This window comes from Nesoenas mayeri (genome assembly GCF_963082525.1).
Source record: "Nesoenas mayeri genome assembly, chromosome: Z".
Classification (NCBI taxonomy): domain Eukaryota; kingdom Metazoa; phylum Chordata; class Aves; order Columbiformes; family Columbidae; genus Nesoenas; species Nesoenas mayeri.
The window spans coordinates 55578654-55598060 of record NC_137542.1 but is presented as its reverse complement, the minus strand read 5'-3'; the positions used below and the strand labels follow the sequence as shown (position 1 = coordinate 55598060).

The 19407-nt window shown below is 37.0% G+C and overlaps 1 protein-coding gene across 1 annotated transcript in view; it reads right to left on the bottom strand.

Annotated features, from left to right (window-relative positions):
- OXCT1 (3-oxoacid CoA-transferase 1) overlaps window positions 1-19407 on the bottom strand; it is an 81111-nt gene that overhangs the window by 14492 nt on the left and 47212 nt on the right. The window contains exons 9-14 of the mRNA XM_080361961.1: window positions 18333-18444; window positions 17749-17843; window positions 17050-17098; window positions 13750-13822; window positions 12899-12974; window positions 136-225 (exon numbers count right to left, since the gene is read on the bottom strand). Coding sequence (XP_080218087.1) covers window positions 136-225; window positions 12899-12974; window positions 13750-13822; window positions 17050-17098; window positions 17749-17843; window positions 18333-18444 — 495 coding nt within the window. The remainder of the gene's footprint in view (window positions 1-135; window positions 226-12898; window positions 12975-13749; window positions 13823-17049; window positions 17099-17748; window positions 17844-18332; window positions 18445-19407) is intronic.

Below are 19407 nucleotides of genomic sequence, written 5' to 3'. Positions count from 1 at the left end.
CATCTCCATAATAACTAAAAGCAAGCTGTCAAAGTAGTAGAATGAATGTAAAATCTGTTGTTTATTTTTTTCTTCTTCCTTTTTTTTCGGTATGGCACAAAACACCTTTTAGAAAGAAGAAACAAGGGGCCTTACCTTGGCTGAGTGCTCCATGGTGACAACCACTTTGGTCTGCGCACTGGACACCAGGTCCATGGCACCCCCCATTCCTTTCACCATCTTGCCCTAAAATTAAATTTATTAGAAATGTAATATTTTTACTGTTTAAAAAAACCCCATATATATATATATATCTATACCTATCTATCTATATCTATATCTGCAATGATAAGACAAGATATTCACACTTTTCTCAACCTTTGCTGCATAGAGAGCCCACCTATTTAATCACCACTGTATTCAAACACTAATAGAGCTTCCCCAGAGCAAAACCAGCTGTTTTATTCTAGGCCCTATATGATGCCAATAGAAGAAGAATGATGAGTAGAATACGGATCCACTGTCATGGCTGGTGCCCTGGGCTGTAACTTACATCTGAGTGCTACCATGTTGGAAGCCCCAACATCCAGGAGCTATAAATTTAATTCCAATGGTTCTGATATTAGAAAACCAAAGTGTCCATTCTCCTGTTGACAGAAATGCCATTAGTTCCTCAAAAGAAACCTTTGCTTATGAAATTTAGCAACAAGAACATCTGAGCATTCTGCACCTGCCAGTTTAGAAAGCTATGACTTGTATCACTGTATCAACATAAACTGATCTTTTTGTTCTCTTCCAGATGTTTGTGGATGTCATTTTAGAACACGAGCAAGTAAATGAATGTGGATCAGCATTCCCTTCTGTTTGTCCCTCAAACCAAGCAATGCTCTCTGCCTCTGTGGCTTGTTCTTTTAGAGTGTCAGAATTTCACCTGTGACGACAACAGCTACATTACAGCTTGATGTCCTCTACTTTTACTACCATAATGCTACCCCTGTCTGCTTCCCTCACCTTAAACTTAACACATCTGATCTCAGAAGGTAAGAGGTCCAAACTTGGCAAACTTCTGCTAGGAAATGACCATAAGTACAAAGTCCTATAGGTACGAGCAGAGCAGTCATTTTTGGACAACAAGCACTAGACCCCAAAAAACAAATGCATAACAACCTCATATGCCGCTCCAGAGTCGCCGAGGAGGGCAGAAAGGGGAGTGGAACATCAAGGCATCTGCATGATGGGAGAAGTTAGTAAGAAGCACAAGCCAAGGAATTTTACAGATTAAAATAAATTAATTCCTGTCTCAAGTGTTTTGTATTTGTTCTTTTTTGACTGGTTATTATCTGTAATTAGAATAAATTATGGACTGTAATACAATGTACACTATTTTATATATGAAACCTAAAAGTCTATGGTTAAACAACTGGAAAATTTCCTTGTGTGAAGCCTTTCTCTCATGCCTCCTTTTATCAGCTATGTAGTTCAGTACCTTACTAGTATCAGTACCTATTGTCTGTGATTTAAAACATATGGAAAAGACTTATGTCATTAAGCTGCCAGACCAGCAACTTACTGGTACGTTGATCACTATGGTCTCTTGTTCATAATAAAGGGAATATACTCACATACCCCCCAAAAAGTAATCATATTTCCTTACTGTTTGTACAGTGGAGAATAAATCACATCTTCCTATATCTATAAACAACTCCTTTGGAATTGCTCATGTCAGATTAGTATTTAATATGAACCACACTAATTAACATTACTACTAAATATTTCTTTGCAAATACAAAGCTAAAATTATGAGAGGATTTACCTCTGTCCAGAACTTCCTAGTACTGCTCAGACCATTCTCCACTCTACCAGGAAATTCAGAGACTGCAGTGACCTCTCATCCGCCTGCCAGGGTCTCAATGACAAGATAATGTGGAGTAGCGAAAGATGATGGATTATCTCCCCAGTAACTCAGAAGAGGTTTGCACTGAGAATTATGCTATCAATACACCTATTCTGACAATGCCATTAGTACATTTTCAAAGCTTTTTAGTTCTATTAGCTAGTAAATAGCTAGGAAATATCTGAATATATAAGTGCCAATGAAGGACAATGGCAGATCTACTGCTGGAGCAGCTGTCATACAGGACTGAGAGACTTCATCCCTTTGTGTACACAGAAGCAGGAAAATGCAAATTAAGTTGAAGAGAGGGACTTAGGGACCTTTAAATTGCTACATCTGCTCTTCCTTTTAAAGTAAACATACCCCTCACCATAGGGTGTCTGGTAAAGCAAATCAATTAAGCATTAATTCCAAATACCCAAGTAATTCCATGCTTTTATTTTGAGGAATATCCAAAAGCCTTAAGAGCCTTTACATGACTCTCAGTGCATCTACCAAACTCCCACAACTTGCACTTTCCCCCACACCACAGCCTGGGGGATGACTGCATCCCAAATTTGAATAAAAATGCTCAAGACTAAAAGATGGTTCTTAAAAGACATTTTGTTCCTTTTTGCCTAGGATTAGCATGCAGACTGAAACAGTTTTGATATTTAGAAACACTGCACATTTAAAAGCAACAACTAATTTCTGTTTCTTTTAAATTTTAATAGCATAGTTAATCACATCTGACTTAAGTCAGATGGTTTTATTTGAATATTTTGCATATAATATGCAGTCTGTCATAAAAATACTTTCTCCTCTCCTGAAGACTGCTTGCAACAGCCACCTCTGCTGTGAAATCTTTGAGAATAACTAACTTTGATTTCTAATGCTGGATACTAGCTGAAGTGGGAACTATGCACTGAATTTCAAAAAATTCATGGAAATTTTTGTTTATTTTTGATTGAACAGGGCAAATTGCAGGCAGTAAAACTGTTCACTCTTGGTTACTGGATAAGGCATTTAAGTGTAAAGTAATAACCTGTACAAAGCTCAGTTGTTTTAGACAATTAGAAAAGGAGGTATTTCAACTAAGCAACTGCTAAATCACGTTTCAAGGTTTCCTGCTCCTTACCATGTTTGTAAGGCTCAGGATTTGCATGCTTCCCCTACTTATTTAAGATTATTTTTGTTAGTTCCAAGTTACATTGCTGGTACTAGCTTAAGAAACCAGAAGGACTTAGGTCAGTGCAGAGCACTGGTAATATGAAGGACCATTATAAAGCTCTCTTCATCAGCAACACCTTGAAGTGAGAAGAAAAGCTTTTTGAATTAACCATGTGCTTCCTGTGAGGTCCAATGTTGGCAACACTTACACTTAGGTAGAAGAACAGAAACAAGCTGGCAGCTTCCTTGTAGCCCTTTTGTTCAAACAGTTACTATGAAAGGTACATATTGCAGGGAGGAATTCCTTCTCTGTTGTACTTCATCATCAGTTCTTGCTAAGTCTCAATCCAAATATGTAAGAGGTGGAAAGTCACGGACCTGCTGGTTTTTGTTGTTGTTGTTGGTTGCTTGATTTTGGTTTGGTTTTTGTTTGTTTGTTTGTTTTTAATTACAATATTCAGCTCTTCCGCTTTCTCACAGTCATAAAATCCCACTAAATTAGGGGAAATTCTTATAATGCCTACTTACTGCAGAAAAAAATATTTTTTTTTATTGTGGTGATGTGGTATCTTCAAGAAAATATGAGAGAAGGGTATATATTTTCTCATCTGATGTTTTCATATCTGAACACCATTTGAATGGTCAAAATACAACATTAAAGAGCCTGAGAAAGTAATATAGCCTAATAGTGATTCCTAAACAGAAACATTCCTGTTGGTTTGGTCACCTGTGGCATCCCACACAATCTATGTCTTTGCAGCAGAAGATTGCGAGTCATCTGAGGTGGGCGAACAGTCAAGATACTTCCACAATGGTATTGTAAGCTAGAAAGACGCCTAGCAAGCAAGAAATAATTTATAAGAAAATCCAAACAGATTAAAAAGAGGTGGCTGAGAGAAAAAAAGCAAAACTGTGGAGCCCTCAAACACTATTAATATTAAGGTCTTGAATCCATGCTGGTGTTTTACACCCTTCCTCTGTATTTCCAGGGAGAATTTTTCTTCCATAGTTGAATGTTACAGCTACTACCAACATCACAGGATAATATATATCTGAACTGATCTGGTTATGTTAAAAGAACATAATTATTTGAAGCAAACACATATCACATCAACATTACAGCAAAGCATATGCTAATGACATGTTCAAGAAACAGTGAAAACTTTTAAGTGATAAATGCAGTTTTAAGGATTAGAATGCAGATGGAAATAAAAGCATGAATAATTTAATTTAAAACTGAATATCAAAGGACAGCCAAGGTGAAAATGTACACGTGTTTGAAAAGGAACAGTGCTACTTCCCTGTTGAAGAGTCCTTGCCCGTGTTGCCAATTGCACTAATAAGGTATTAAATAAATAGCGTTTAGTCTGAATTTCTCTTTCCCTCCATTAAATAAAAAAAAATAATACATATGCCTCATACTATGCCGAAAGTTAGTAGAACCACTTTTCTAAACACTTTTACAGAACGTAATGAATGCTTTCAGTTTAAACTACAGGCCTCATGCAGGCTTCCCATCCAATCTGAATTTTCAAGCATCCCCCTGGAATACCTTGAAGAAGCTACCTAGGATGAGAGAGTAAAGATTTTAAGAACGTCAGTATGGCCTCTGATGGTCACAGACACAGACTAGGTTTCAGGTACAGCATTCACCACTGGTCTCAGTTTCCTTATGAAAGGAAATAATCAGGTTGTGCCAAGGACAGCTACTAAAATTCAGAGCAACTGGACCAGTATGAACTCCACAGAGAAAAGCAGAAATGAAGGTAATGCAGTGGATACAAGTCACCTCCATCACCACCATCAATGGTGCTAATGCTGCAGTGGAAAGGATGAACTTAGAACCCCTTTGAAGGTTTCTACTCTGCCCCTGCCTGCAGTGGTGTGTCTGTACCAACAGACATTACTCGCACAGGGCTCCCTCTCCATACACGTACTGTCTGTCTTCACAGGTGTGCCAGCTTCAAAGGACACGCACAGCACAGGTAAGGTGGTCATCAGAGCCACTTACAATTAGTTAACTAAAATACCTCACCAGTTGCTGTGGGGTTAGATGTGGTTGCTTTGGGGTTTTTTGTTTGTTTGGAGCGGTGCATATTAGCACAGATCTCAGCTTTGAAAGAAACAAATAACAAACAGGAGGTAATATTAAAAATATATATATACATAAACCTACTCTAACTACAGAAAACTGTAGATGACAATCCTACACCCATTGCTAATAGTCCTGTCCAGTGTTTAAAGGAAAGGTAGGTTTATAGTTGATTCTAAATCAAAAGGCACAACTCTTACAGATTTCACTTTCCATTTCTTCAGTGGAAAAGACTGGATGAAGACTGTATCAAAAAACATGGATAAAGCTGAAGATTACATGTTCTGAAAAATACTTCCTTGTCCTCTTGTCCACTAACTTTAGTCTTCATATGGCACAATTACAGAATTATTGCAATTATACTGTCAACTATAACAGCTAGATTGGATGTTACTCTTAGAGTATGACAATAAAAATTACTAAGAAACACAAGGAAATAATTAATGGGATTTTTAAATCAGTAGAGTTGGTAATGCAACAAAATAACAAAGAGTTGATACTGACTGAATGCAATAGAACCAAGCACACTCTATATGCATAGCGGCATGAAGATATCTTTTAAAGGATGTCCAAAATAAAGACTTAGTTGTATGGCTTAGCCATAACCAGATAAGTCCTAACATACACGCATAGTGAAAAGTAAAATCGAAAAGTAAGTATAATTTTTGAAAGAATGGAACCTAAGTCCTTGAGTCACTGATACTTTTTGGCAAAATTTATTAATAATTCTTCCCTAAAATATAGCATACACAAATATGTCCACTAACTATATTTTTATTTTTACTTTCCACAATCAGAAAATTTAGGTAGCATAAAGTATGTGCAAAGAAAATTTGTCAGATTTTTTTCCTTTATTCTCCCATAAAACTAACTTGAAAAAACTGTTGGCAACAAATTCAAATGACTGAGTGAAATTCAAATGAGTACACTGAGAAACTGCCATCTCAGGAGCCTCTCAAAACAGCCTGTGACATGCTTCACTGAAATGGATTTTCTTTGCAGTGATTAATGTTATTTCAGTGTAATGGGGCAGTTAAGCCTTCCATTTACTTTTGCATACCATTTCCAAAATACACAGCATAGCATGCAATAATTAAACACTACTGCCAATATAATACTAGTCTCACTTGGAAGTGATGGTTCCATATTGTAGTCACAATTGTTGCCACTAACCCACAGATCAGGAGTCTTTTGGCATATGCTTGCATTTTTGAGACAGGCAGAATTTCTTCAGCTGCTCTCATTATACAGTTGCCTAATGCATAGCTGCCACTTACCACATTGAAAATTTAAGAGTATGAATAAAGTATGAACAGTGAGCTCCTACACTCCTTCCATGCAGTCTGAAGAGAAATAAAGACAAACAAAACTGACAGAAGAAACACTCAAGAAAGTGGAAGAAGAGCTAACACAATACACTCCCTTTCTCCTTTGAGACTCCAGAACTCTTCCAATGGTGGTAATTATGCATGGGTTCTGCAGGGCTTCCCAGCACATGTTTGTTGTATCAGCAGTAAGCTGATAAACTACTTCAGATTTCATTTCAAGACACGTGTTTGAAAAAAACTAGTACCCCGTCATATTAAAATAAAATCCCATTGAAATGTAGATTTCCAAGGAGACTCTACGTAACTGCAGGTCCTGCCCTTCCCCTTTGTTCAGCTGCTACTGTATAAACCCTACTAACTCATGTCCTAGACATCAGACTACTTCACAATACTACTAAGAGAAACCTCGTCATTCAGCTAAATTAACCTGCAGATTTCCTATTCATAATTTATCTGACTTGTAGTGCTTAATTCATTTTACAGTTAATAGTTAAAATATAGTTCTTAAAATTTCTTGCAATGCTGTATAACTTGAAACAAAACTCTGACAATTAGATGCACTCAGTGCAACAGAACTATTGGAAGAAAAGAGTTACTAGACAGTGTGTTTGGATTCAAAAAGAAAATACACCTTATGCAAAAGCAATCCTAGTCAAGCAAAGTTGCAAACAGCCTGCAACAGAGCTCCTTGGAGAAGACATATACTATTCTCAGGCATTCAGGGATATATGTCCTTGCATCATTTAACACTATAATTTCAAGTCAGAAAAACTCTTGCTGTGGAGTCTTCTGCTCTCAGGTTTGGTACTACAAATAACAATAAAAACCAAAGCCAGAAACCCCCTCCCCCAGTCACATACTCATCTGGCTTTTGTCAGTTTACTTTAACTTTTAAAATGTCTCTACCAAAGAACACGCAGTTTACCTCATGGTCAAAGTGTCCAAAACTGCGCAAAAATGTACTGTCAAGGACTGTAGAAAAACTACCAATAATGCATAAAATTTTATTCCTAACATCTTAGATTATACTGACCTCTACAGATGGTAAATTAAAAGATTTCTTACCAAATTTTAATTTGGTTTGCTCATGTCTCCTTTTCAGATAATCTTTTTTGATAAATCTTAGCATTTTTGTATCATTATTCTTTCAATTTATTTCATTATTAATGCTTTAATCCTATACCTTTGGCTACTCCAAGTCAGAGCACTAAAAATTGAGACTGCTGCTTCTAAACTTCAGGAATTATTTATTTCTTTATTTATTTCCCTGAACAATCCAGATTTATGTATCCGAACTGCATCACCCTGCACAAATTACATCACCCTCTGGCTCAGCCCCCTAACAACATTACCTTAGCTATCAAAACATGAATTTTATACTCCAGCAGAAGAATATACAAAGCTAGAGTTAATTTTCTTGCTCAAAATTGTATTTGGTTTATACTGTTTGTATGGAATAGAGATGTTAAATACTATCAGTGTCAGTATCATCCCTGAGGCTGTTGCTTGTTAACTGAACTGCTGACCATGAGGCTTTGAGCCCAGCAATTAGGAAATCGCCAGCTTCCTTGGCATGTTTGGATGTATCCCATCTGTCCTCCTGGACTTCCACATGTCCAGGTTATTTAATCAGTCCTTTTCTACTGTGAGTTCTGTCCACCCTCTCCCAAATTCTACCACTAGCTGTACTAACCACACCACTAAAGTCTAAGGCAAAGATCTTGAGTATCTCCCCCTTCAACCAGAAGTATGTTACCCTCCAATTAATTACATGCTTCATAATTATGATTTTTATCTGTAACAAGTTTCTGCCTACTGAACTGTGATGATACAGACATTTCATCCATTTTGCTCATTCAGACTGATCAACTTGCAGCTGCAGGACTCCTCCACCACTGGTTCAATGTTTTTTCTGCTGGTACATTATGTCAGAAGTATTAGTAGTTACATCATTAACACAGTTTAATGGCTAAGGGATGTTCAGAAATGCACACTACAATAACAGTGCACCTGGTGTCACAGGGGAACATTTCAGAAGTTCTTGTGTTCTGTTTTGACCTAAGTCCAACTTCTGATACATTTTACAGAGGCAACCAGAGTCACATACTTTCCTGAGGGTTGTAGAAAATAAACCAGTACTTTGTAGCAAGGTGTAGCCACCAGAAAGGCAGCAGAAACTGTTTCATAAAATGTTTCTATTCTGAGAGTGTCTAAAAGTCACCAGTAGAAACAAACTACAAATAACGCAAGTAAGGGGCAGGGAGATGCGTGGTCAAACACACAACTTTTAAAATCCAAAGTGAGACAATTTAAACTGCTACTGGAGCCAGGACCACTGTGGCAGTGCATCCTCATTCTGCTGCTCTGCAGATGCAGCGAAGCTGCCCTGCCAGCAGCAATTTCTGACAGCAGCTTGAGAGACACTGATAGGTCAGATTCTGTGTTCTTCACCGACACAGTGAAATGTGGCTCCATCCAGTAGCTCCCAGCAGCCACAGGTGCCCATGTGCTCTGACCTGTCTGCCCTACTCCATAGCCATGTCCTCAGCATTTCTCTTCCACCTCTCTTGGCCACCTTCTCCCAGCTTCCCTCTCTTCCCAAAGGCTCCTCAGAAACTTGCCACCACCTGCTTCTTTCCCTCCCCAGACACCCTCTTGTTCATTGGAGAAATATAAAATGGAGGAATACAAAAAGCCATTAAGTAGTAGTGCTTAATGGAACAATACTATCAATAAATGCCAGTGTTTAGGAAGTAACTTCTGCCTTAGCAAACAGCATTGTTTACTGTATGTGCTTAGAATATTCTCACCCTCTTCTTCCTTTACTCAAGGGATATTCCTCTCCATTAGAAATTACCAGATAAGAGCAAAGAGAGGGCTGTAATTATTGCAATGAGCCTTCCTTAGCTCAGTTCTTAATAATAAGTGAAAGTAAATACATGCATGCACACACTAGGTCTCAAGCATTCTCTTATTGGAAGGAAAGGATAGCTTAATGATGGTACTTTTTCAAAACACAAAATTCAGAGTTATTACTTGCCCATGAAATAATGGTGAATACCGTCACTCCAAGAACCCAAAAGCTACAGCATATAAGAAATACTTAAACCAAACCTGAATGCAAAGAGAAGTGAAATATATTACAATAAAATACAGCTTAGAGTGTCCTTACACTATGAGCCTTCAGCAAAGTTGATCTTTGCATCACCCCCCACAAATCTTTTGACTAAGAAAAGATGTGTCTCATTCAAGTTTCAACTCAGCTGCAGATAATATATCATCTTATTTACAGGAAAAGCAGGAAGAACTGAATGCCTACATGCTGGTTAATCCCATTTAAAATCTGTACTGTAGAACAGCAGTAACACATCAGTAAATCAGATTAAGAATCATCTGACCAATAGATCTCAAAACGAAGTAACCAAAGGGAAATGATTGCTGGTTAGAAATGCTCCTGGCTGAATTTATGGAGTGTCATCAGGCATATTTACTCACAAGTAAATACAAAGTCTGCAAAATAAATTTTCCGACAGTAAACCGTTATTAAGAGTAGCAAATGAGGATTGCAAAAAGTCACAGGGAACCATATAGTGTATGCTAGTAAATATGTACATCTCAAAGGTAACAAAAACACAAAAAAAAGCTATCCAAAGTTGTGGTTTATATGTTCTTGTTTTGAAAACGTATGTGTTACTCATAAATTTTGAGCTGAACACAATGGAGAGTTACCTTCATAACAGAAGTAAGAAATTTCAGATATGGAAAATAATGCCCTTGATATGCATTTAGAACTAAAATCAGCATCTTCTAGAGACCCTAAAGCATTGAAGGATGGAATATGTAAGTTTGCACAGTTTTGAGAAAAAACTTAGAATACAAGCTAAGCTTCAATGTTTCAATAAATATGTTTGTAAAGCTGGCATGAGAAAATGGCAATACATCTTGATTTTAACTGCAAGTTTTAATTTAAAAAGTCCTGCAACTCTGTTTACAAATACTATGAAAAGTAACAACCCTAAATACTGGTCACTAAAATGCTTTGGAGCATAGCAGGAAGGTTCTAGGAAAAGCCAATGGGAGTGAAAGTTAAAATTAAAATTAAACTGAAAGTATAGCACAAAGGGATTGAAAAAGAAAACAAGTGGTGAATTTTTCCAGCTTCTTCCTACATAAAATTCAACCCACCCCCTTCTGCTCTTCAATAGGCATTTCAGAAATAGCTGAAGTGAACAGAAGGCTTTACCAGGTGCAGGAACATATAACACTGCTTTTGCAGGACCAATGGATTGTCAAAGTAGAAAATCCCAGGAATTAAGTAATCTTGAATATAAAGGATAGTCTAGTCTATATTTTTGCAAAAGTATAAACAGAATCTCAGTTTAAAGCAACCCAGTTAAACCAAACCTACAATTTATCTGACAACTGAAATAAAGAGATGCACAAATTAAAATCATCTCAAACTGTGCCTATAAGAAAAATCTAAATATTATTTACAAAAAAAAGAGTTTATACTATAACAAACTACCTTTTCTAGTCTATCTTCAAAATTTTGACAGAGAATGTGATAATACAGAATCATTTTTAAAGCCACTATGTAAGCAAGTAACTTCTACCTGTATAACACATCATAGCCACCACAAGTTAATGTGAAGTAAATGCTTTCACAAAACCAGAGCTACTTCCTCTAGTAAGAGAGTAGCTCGCAGAGTGATGTGAAGGAAAATATTTCCCACTCAGCTTCCCCATGACATATACCTGCAGCACCGTACTCACAGTGTCAATTATGCACATTTATTTACATCAACCATCTGAAAAGAATACAACTTACTAAAAGCAAGCTTTTTAAAGTCAGCTATTTGAAATACATAATCTGAGTTTGGGTGATTTGTCATACCTGTGAGATGCAGAGCCATCGCTAAATCAGATTAATTCCAATTTTAGTTACCTAAGGTAACTCCTTGAAAAGTTATACTATCATACTTTTGCCTTGGCTGAAACAGCAAACCTAGAGTTAAAAATGTAATTTGCTTTATCCCTTATATATCAAAGTGCGTGTGGGTTTCTCCATAGAGACCCCTCTCCTTATTTTGGATTCTAGTGACAAGTTCTTGTAGCTCAAGAGAAAAAAATAAATTGGAATTGGACATTGCAAAGCTAACTGTTATTTCCTTAATGCACTTCATACTTGGATTCTTACATTGTATCTCACCATCACATTGTTTAAAACACACAGTTCTAACAAAAGACATAAAACAGCAATAGAAGAGCACACACGGGATCCCAGAGTGATGCACTAACAGCAGCATCAATTTTCAGACCAAATATTTCACAATAATAACTTGACAACATTGCAAGTAGAAAAGTCTTGAAAAAGCCAGCACTTTTATCAGTGGAGTCTGAAAAGATCTAACCAGCACTAGTCCATCTGTTCTTAGCTGTGTGACAACAGCAGGTTGTGCTGTGAGAACATCTAAGGAAGACTGTTTTCTTATTAATTTATGCCCTATGTGTCATATTGGAACCAAGCCACAAGCCCATCACATCCCTTACAATTGCTCACACAGACACCTGGAACAGTCCTTCAGATAACCCTTTTTCCCACATCTGCCTGTACAGACACTGCCTTTGTCGCCTCTTGCTACAGCGGTTTATGTTTGAGCCACTGCCCCATGACTTGAGCATTCGCATGCTTGCTGGAGAAGTCACACAGACTGTGGGCTCAACTAACGCTTCTCCACGAGACAGGACATTAATTGGGTTTTTTTCTCGCTTCCACTCAGCTTTCTAAGACTTTCCTGAGAACAAAAGATACGTATGCTGTTTAATGTTAAAACACATACTGTGTTCAAAGTGGCTTAATGTCATCAGCTGCTTAAATAATACCACAATTAGCTTATATTTCTATGGTTGAAGTCTGTAGGACTATTCAAGTAAACACAATAGTATTGCTTCCCTTTAGATGTGTTCAAAACTACAATGCTGTGATACTTTGTCAGTCACACCGAGAAAAATAATGCAGGCATTTGTTCATAATTTTATTATGAGCTACATGCTATATTACACCTTCCTTCAAGTTCTTGCTCCAGTTACAACTATGCAAGAGTTATCACTCTTGATAAAAAGCATCAATCCTCAGAAAAAAAGAAAAAAAGACATTTGAAAGGCATAGACCCAAGAGGAATGAAAAAGGCTTACATAAATCATGTTTAGCTTTTCACGGTGCTTAGCACAAGCATGATTTTAGAGGGCTGGCTCCAGATAATTGATTGCTTGGTGCCAGCAGTACACAAGAAAACCTGTTAACCTTAAAGCTGCACATATCCTCTATTTTAATGCTTTGAGCTTACAACCTCCATTTTGCTTCAGCCCTTTTCTCCTTTGCCTGACCCTCAGTTACAAACACATTCATATTATGCTAAATATAGTGCACTGACGGTAGCATAAACACCTACTTACAGGAATCATCCAGTTGGCCAGGTCACCGTACTTAGACACCTGCATAGCTCCAAGCATTGTCAAATCAACATGGCCTCTGGCAACAGAAAGTGTGTAATTAGCATACAATGTTCAAGTAACAGTCCACGGATCTTAACAACCTTTTGTTCACGTTCTCATTACATCAATATAAAAACGGTGGCATACTGCAGAGGTAGCAGCCATTTTGTTACACATGTAGCTTGTTTTTTTTTTTTTCCTCTCTAGATGTATCACTGATGTAAATTTTTATGTCTGACTACTGAGCCTCAAAAATATTATTACTTTTGTCTGGTTTTGGTTAATTGCATGCACAGTCAATCAGCTCCGAACTCATACTTTTAAGTGCACTCCTTCACATATTTACATGCACTCATTATCTTTTCAGAGCCATTAGGATTTAGTGTTTATTTGCATCCAACCTCCTTCCTGAAAAACAAACAAAAAACAGGTGCAGATGGTGAATTTCCATTAGGGAGGTGGAATGAGGATCACAGTCGCAAGCTGAGCAAAGAAAATATAGAGAGTGCAAGTACAGATTAGATACCTGGAAATGGCCAAAAAGCAGTTGTTAAAACATAGGTTAGAAATGTGTTTATATATGGCCAGGTGGTAGTAGACACGAACATCAGTACGGTATCTATTAGTTACAGTGTTTTTCTGTTTCCCATAGCTAGACCTAATCCTCTGTAAACCATCACTGATTAAGCCCATGATCATTTTACAGGCTGTTAAATGCTAACCACATTTCAAACAACTACTAATGAGTTCAGTCACTGACTCAGTTTATTCTTTTCATGTTTCAGAAGATCAGGGTTTGTGTTGTTACGTACCCTCTTATCATTGCAAATGATTCATCGCTAGAGAAGAAGGAAGAACCTGGAAGAACAGTGACTGTCTCCTTACCTGTAAAAGAAACAAGCTATAGTACACATGCATTTTCTCTCTTTGGCAAACGAAGTCACAGCTATTATCCAAGAAATAAGGGGGGGGTTATCAAATTCCTTTGGATTCTGTACAATATGGACCTGACTGCACTTACTATGTCACATGTAACCCTAATCAATCATAATGAATTGTGAAGCAGTTTCTGACAGTTTTAAAGGATAGAATTGCTCGCTCTTTGACCACCAGCAGTTCTAGGCAAGACATCACTGACACCAGAGGCTAAGAAGCATCTGTGGACTTCAGCTTTCTGCTCTATTCACAGAAAAAGTGAGAGGTAATTCTCTTTTGAAACAGAGGAAGAGCATCTTCAGGAGACAGGGAGGTTGCAAAGAAGAGTGAGCAGACCAGATTGAACAGCCTAGAGCAATAATGATGCAGAATACAAAAAAATAAATCACACATTTAGTCTAATCTTGCTTTATTAAAGTGCACAAGAAAACGTGCATCTCTATGCTGTACTGTTTTCTGCACCGTGCTTGGGTCAAGCCTGGAGCTCACATGGAAGTGTCTTATTTTGACTCTGTCCAGAGCCCTCTCTTTCCTCTCCTGCCAGCACTCTGAATCAGTCTGAGTGTCAACCATGTATACACAGTGCCTGTGGAAAGGAATAAGAAACACAGCCAAGGATGAAATTATAAACCAAGCATGTGAAACTTGAGGGAAAAAACCCAAGACTTTAGCACCAGATGACATTGTGAAGAAAATGTCAATGTAACAACAAAGAGGACGGAAACATGATTCAAGAGTTTCCAGAAAACAGGGAAAAAGATACAATGAAATTAACTAAGAGGATGGGAAAAGTGAAGGAAACACAGCAGGAAAGTTAAAATAAAAACCTAAGTTACCTGTTTCAATTTACTGAGTTTACTTGCATTATATGCCAAGATATTGTATGGAAATGAAATTTTGACACACAGAATAGTGTAGAATTAAGGTTATACAAACAGTCTTGCAGTCAGATCACAAGAATTCACCATGCTAACATCCAAACCGACTGAGACTGACCAAATCCTCTGTCCCTACCAGGCACCCACCCAGAGGAGTGGGAGAAACACCACAACCTGCAAAGAGTAACATGGAGTGAGAACTCTGGCATCAAGCAACAAGTTAATGCAGTGCTGAGAAGAAAGAGACACAGGCAGAAGACCACAGAATAATGTAGCAAGAGCACTGTCTTACCCACTTCTTGAAAATGCTCTCAGGATGTCAGTATATATTTCTACTGTAGGACAGAAGTCTCCCCTCCAGTTACAGTGAACTTAATGTGAGACATTCAGAAAATGGGACAAAACCCCCTACATTTCACAGCAGTACAATTACATTTGCAGATAAAAATTTGGCAAAAGCCCAAACTGGGAGTGTATTTTGAAAATGTGGACTTTGGGGGCTCACATAGTACCATTCCAGTCTATGAATGCAAACAGAATTAAACCCTATTCCTTTGCCATTTCGCTTCTGTTTTCTTCATATGTTTTGTTTTTTGTTTTTTTTTTATTTGGCTAGAAAGTATTTAGAATGGTTTTAATCCAACTAAGTGTCAGAGGGATTTATCACCTTCTGTGTGTTCCAAATATTATAACAATGTAATTTTGGTGGTATAGCTGAGGTTCACCTATCCTATGTCCATTGCAGCTTCAGAGGAAGATGTGAAGGTGCTTAACAGTCAAGCACCAATACCAGACTAATGAGATTTCCATCTTGTTATTCTAACTTCTTACATTAGCTTCATCCCTGCAAGATTATATCTTCAAAAATATTTATTACCAAAAACAACAATTCAAGATCATCTTGACATTCATATAAAAGCACAACGATCTTTCAGCGTATTTATCAAGTTCTTGGATATTTTTTCCGTCATCACTCTGTTAACATGTTCATTACTAATGCACACATATTAGCACTTAGGTTCTAATAGCCGTGCATATAATTTCACCTTTTATAGTAAATGGTTTTTATTCTAAACAATTTTTTCCTTCCAATGACACCTTCAATAATTTTTTTTTTAAATTACTTCAATTTCACTTCAAGCATTAACACAGCTCTTATACACCTCTGACATTTTCCTTCCTACAGTGTATCACAACAGTTACCTAGCTACTGGTGAAATGCTGGGCTCAATTCCTTAGTAATTTCTTATTTTAAATCGGAAAATGGCCTTAAATAACTCCGTATTTAAAACATTATACTGACACATAGCAGTATGATAATGGTACCAATTAGTCAAGCTAGGTAGCAAATGTTGCAAGTCAATGAACAATTGCTGGACTGCACCTTGATAGTAAATTACAAGCTTGTTTGCTGTCAGTGCTTTATCTTCTTTGACTTTTCACAGTTTCATTGTACTTTCTAAGAGCGGCTGAGAAAGGTACTATCTGTATAGATAAATACGTATGTACCAATACATACGTTTGTGTATGTATATGTATACTTAAATAAAAAATACAAAATGCGTAGGTTTACCACATGAAAAAACAACTCTAAGATGTCAGCTATGTATCTACAACCTATACAACTAGTATCAATGAGAATTCATAATGTGCCAAGACCTACTTCTGTTTGTCACAATACAACATACAGGTTTAATTTCACATGGAAACAGAGAATGGATACATATACAACTTTCCATGAAGAAAACAGAGATCAGACAGATGAACTAAACCATAAAAAGCTTGAGATTTACATTGCATGGCTACTTCTGAGGTGAAATGTCCCAAAAAATCTGAGCAAAAGAGCATGCCAATGAGTTAGAGTTACAGAAGCACAGAATCATTTTGGTTGAAAAAGACCAAGTCACTAGCCAGAAATAAACATAGGACGTTTTAAAACACATCCCAAACACAAATCACTTTAACTCCTTTCCTAGAAGACACAAGGTAAAAAGTGTCAGGAAAACAAATCCAGACTCACATACAGGCTTCACAGAACAATCTCACTTCTGAAAATGAAGATGTGACCCTTTACTGCCTAGCCTGGGAGTTTACATCAGTAGGTACTAAAATGCATAAGCCCTCTAACTAGAAAATGAAACATCTCCATTGATCAAAATCAACCTTTTGCTCAAAAGAAAACAAATATATTAATATTTATAAGTAAATAAAACAGGAGTCTAAGTTCAAACATTTAATCAAAAGGAAGTTTTTAGATTAACAATGAATAATCATTTTCCATAAATTAAAAGATTTTACCTGCGTTAATCAAGTCTGGATCTACTTCACTTTCAAGTGGATAAGGACCCTGACAACAACAGAGACATATGTCAGTTTTATATTAAAATACCTTTGAGATACAACTCATAGCTGGTTTACTATTTCTAAGTCATATTATTGAAAACAGATCATCATAGACATGTATTTTTTTTTTATTTTTAGCAGAAGAACATCCCTGATGATACGAGCCACAATTTACATCAATTAACATACAAATACTGATGGACATATCGTTAGAGGCTTTTAGAGTTACTAAATAACCATGAAGTGGTGGGGTTTTGTTTGGTCTGAACCGCAGACATTTTTCAGAAAAAGGTATGCAGATACAACTTCATAAGGCCATATGACAGTGAACATAAAATTCACTTAAAGCTTTATTTAAGATTATGTTTGATAAGGCTTACAAGGCTTGGTCTTGCAAACTACTGAAGGTTTGGACTCCTTCCAGCAAAACATGTACTTAAGAACATACTTAGCAAAGTAGTGCTAGAATCCTGAAATTAGTATTTCCTTGAAAAGTTCCCTGCACTACAATGAGAATGTTATGATCATTGAACATGGCATATATTTGGATATGATTTTTAGTAAAATTACAATCAGGTCGGGGCAGTCAGGGAATAAAACCCAGCCACTATAAGATAAGTACATTACCGTTAAGTGACCAAGATATATTCTTACCAAACCCAGGACTCCATTTTCACTCTGTAAGTGAACAGTAATGTCTGGACTGATGAAGTTACTGGCCAACAGTGGGATTCCAATACCCAGATTAGCTGAAAATGACTGGTTAAGGCACAAACAGGAACATGCATACTGCAAACTAGTAAATTTTTTTACAGTTAGTATGCTTAGATTAGAACTTTTCTCTTCACACTTTCATTTTAGTTAGATGCCTCACATTTGTGATGAATTATTTCACCATTTGGACCGTTTAATTGCATTCTGTCAAATGCTTTACATGAAAAAAAAAACCAACCCACAGTGGAAGTAACCTTCATTTCCAATGTGTCTAACTTTTTCAAGCAATTCTTGCAAAACATTCAACTGCTACAAAATGCTCCAGATATGCCTGGATAGTAACTCCAGGTGTATCATGGGTTAATATCACATCTATTTCAATATATTCAATAGGATGTTAATAAAATGAGAGCATCCAAGAATCTGGGAAAGACAATGAGCGTGATAATTAACCTGTCTTAAAACAGCTGCAGCTGTTATTCTAGTGAGTCGTCACTTGAACCTACAGCACAGGTGAAGGATACCATACATGCCATCCTCAAACTCTAAAGCAGCCCGTCTGATGATCCTCTCCCTCACATTGTCTGCTTGTTTTTGTTTGGCTTTTGAGTCTTCAGGCTTTCGGACTGATAAGCGCTGCAAATGAAGATGTAATAGTAAGATTAGAGTCCACATTCTTGCTTCTTTCTTAAGATACAAAAGCCTGATTTGTGATTGCACTGAGATACTTGGTCCAAGAATAATGTTATTTTTCCATCTTCTGCAAAAAACAACCTTTTCTTCCATCAGTTCAAGCTTATCTAAGCCAATGGAGTCATCAAATATCCCCAATGACAGCCTCAGAGCAAAATGTTATTTCTTTGTCTATATTGCCAAGGCTGAGAGAGTATGTGATACATAGACCACTGGTTAAGGCACCAAGCATTAGTGTAAATACTAGCAAATCTTAGATTCGTTACCCCAGAGACACCTAAATAGGTTTGTAAAATGTCAGCCTAATATACAAATACTGCTCTCTTTCTGCATTCATTCAATTCAGTGGTGTTATTCTAGATTTATATGCATGAGACAGACAAATGCCAGTCATCTAAAGATACTGGTAGCTAAGCAACTAAGTTTTCAAACATAAATCTGCCTGAAGTTGTTTCCCGAAATTTCCTGGCCTTAAAATGATGCTTTCTAAATCACATGTAGATGAAAATGCCATGACATTCAAGAACTTTTTAAGACCATTTTTCCTAAATTATTGTTTACATACATTATGTTCTTTGTGCATCTCTCCCATGCATATACAACCGCTCTGGGCAACATCATGTCCTGCACCCTCTCCTATTCGAGGCCATAATGAACACATTGGGCAAAATTATCTTCTGTTCATTTTCATCACTATGAAAGAATTTTTGCAGTGTCTTTTTTCCCCATGTTGGGAGTTCCTTTCCTCTTGGGCCACAGGTGGCCAACACACAGCCCGCGGGCCAAATCCAGTCCTCCACCTTGTTAATTTTTTAATAAATTAGCCAGACACATGAACTTTAGCAATTACGTGTTATTTTTTAAAAGTACCTGTAAAAAGATACTTTGTAACAAGCAGCCAGGGTC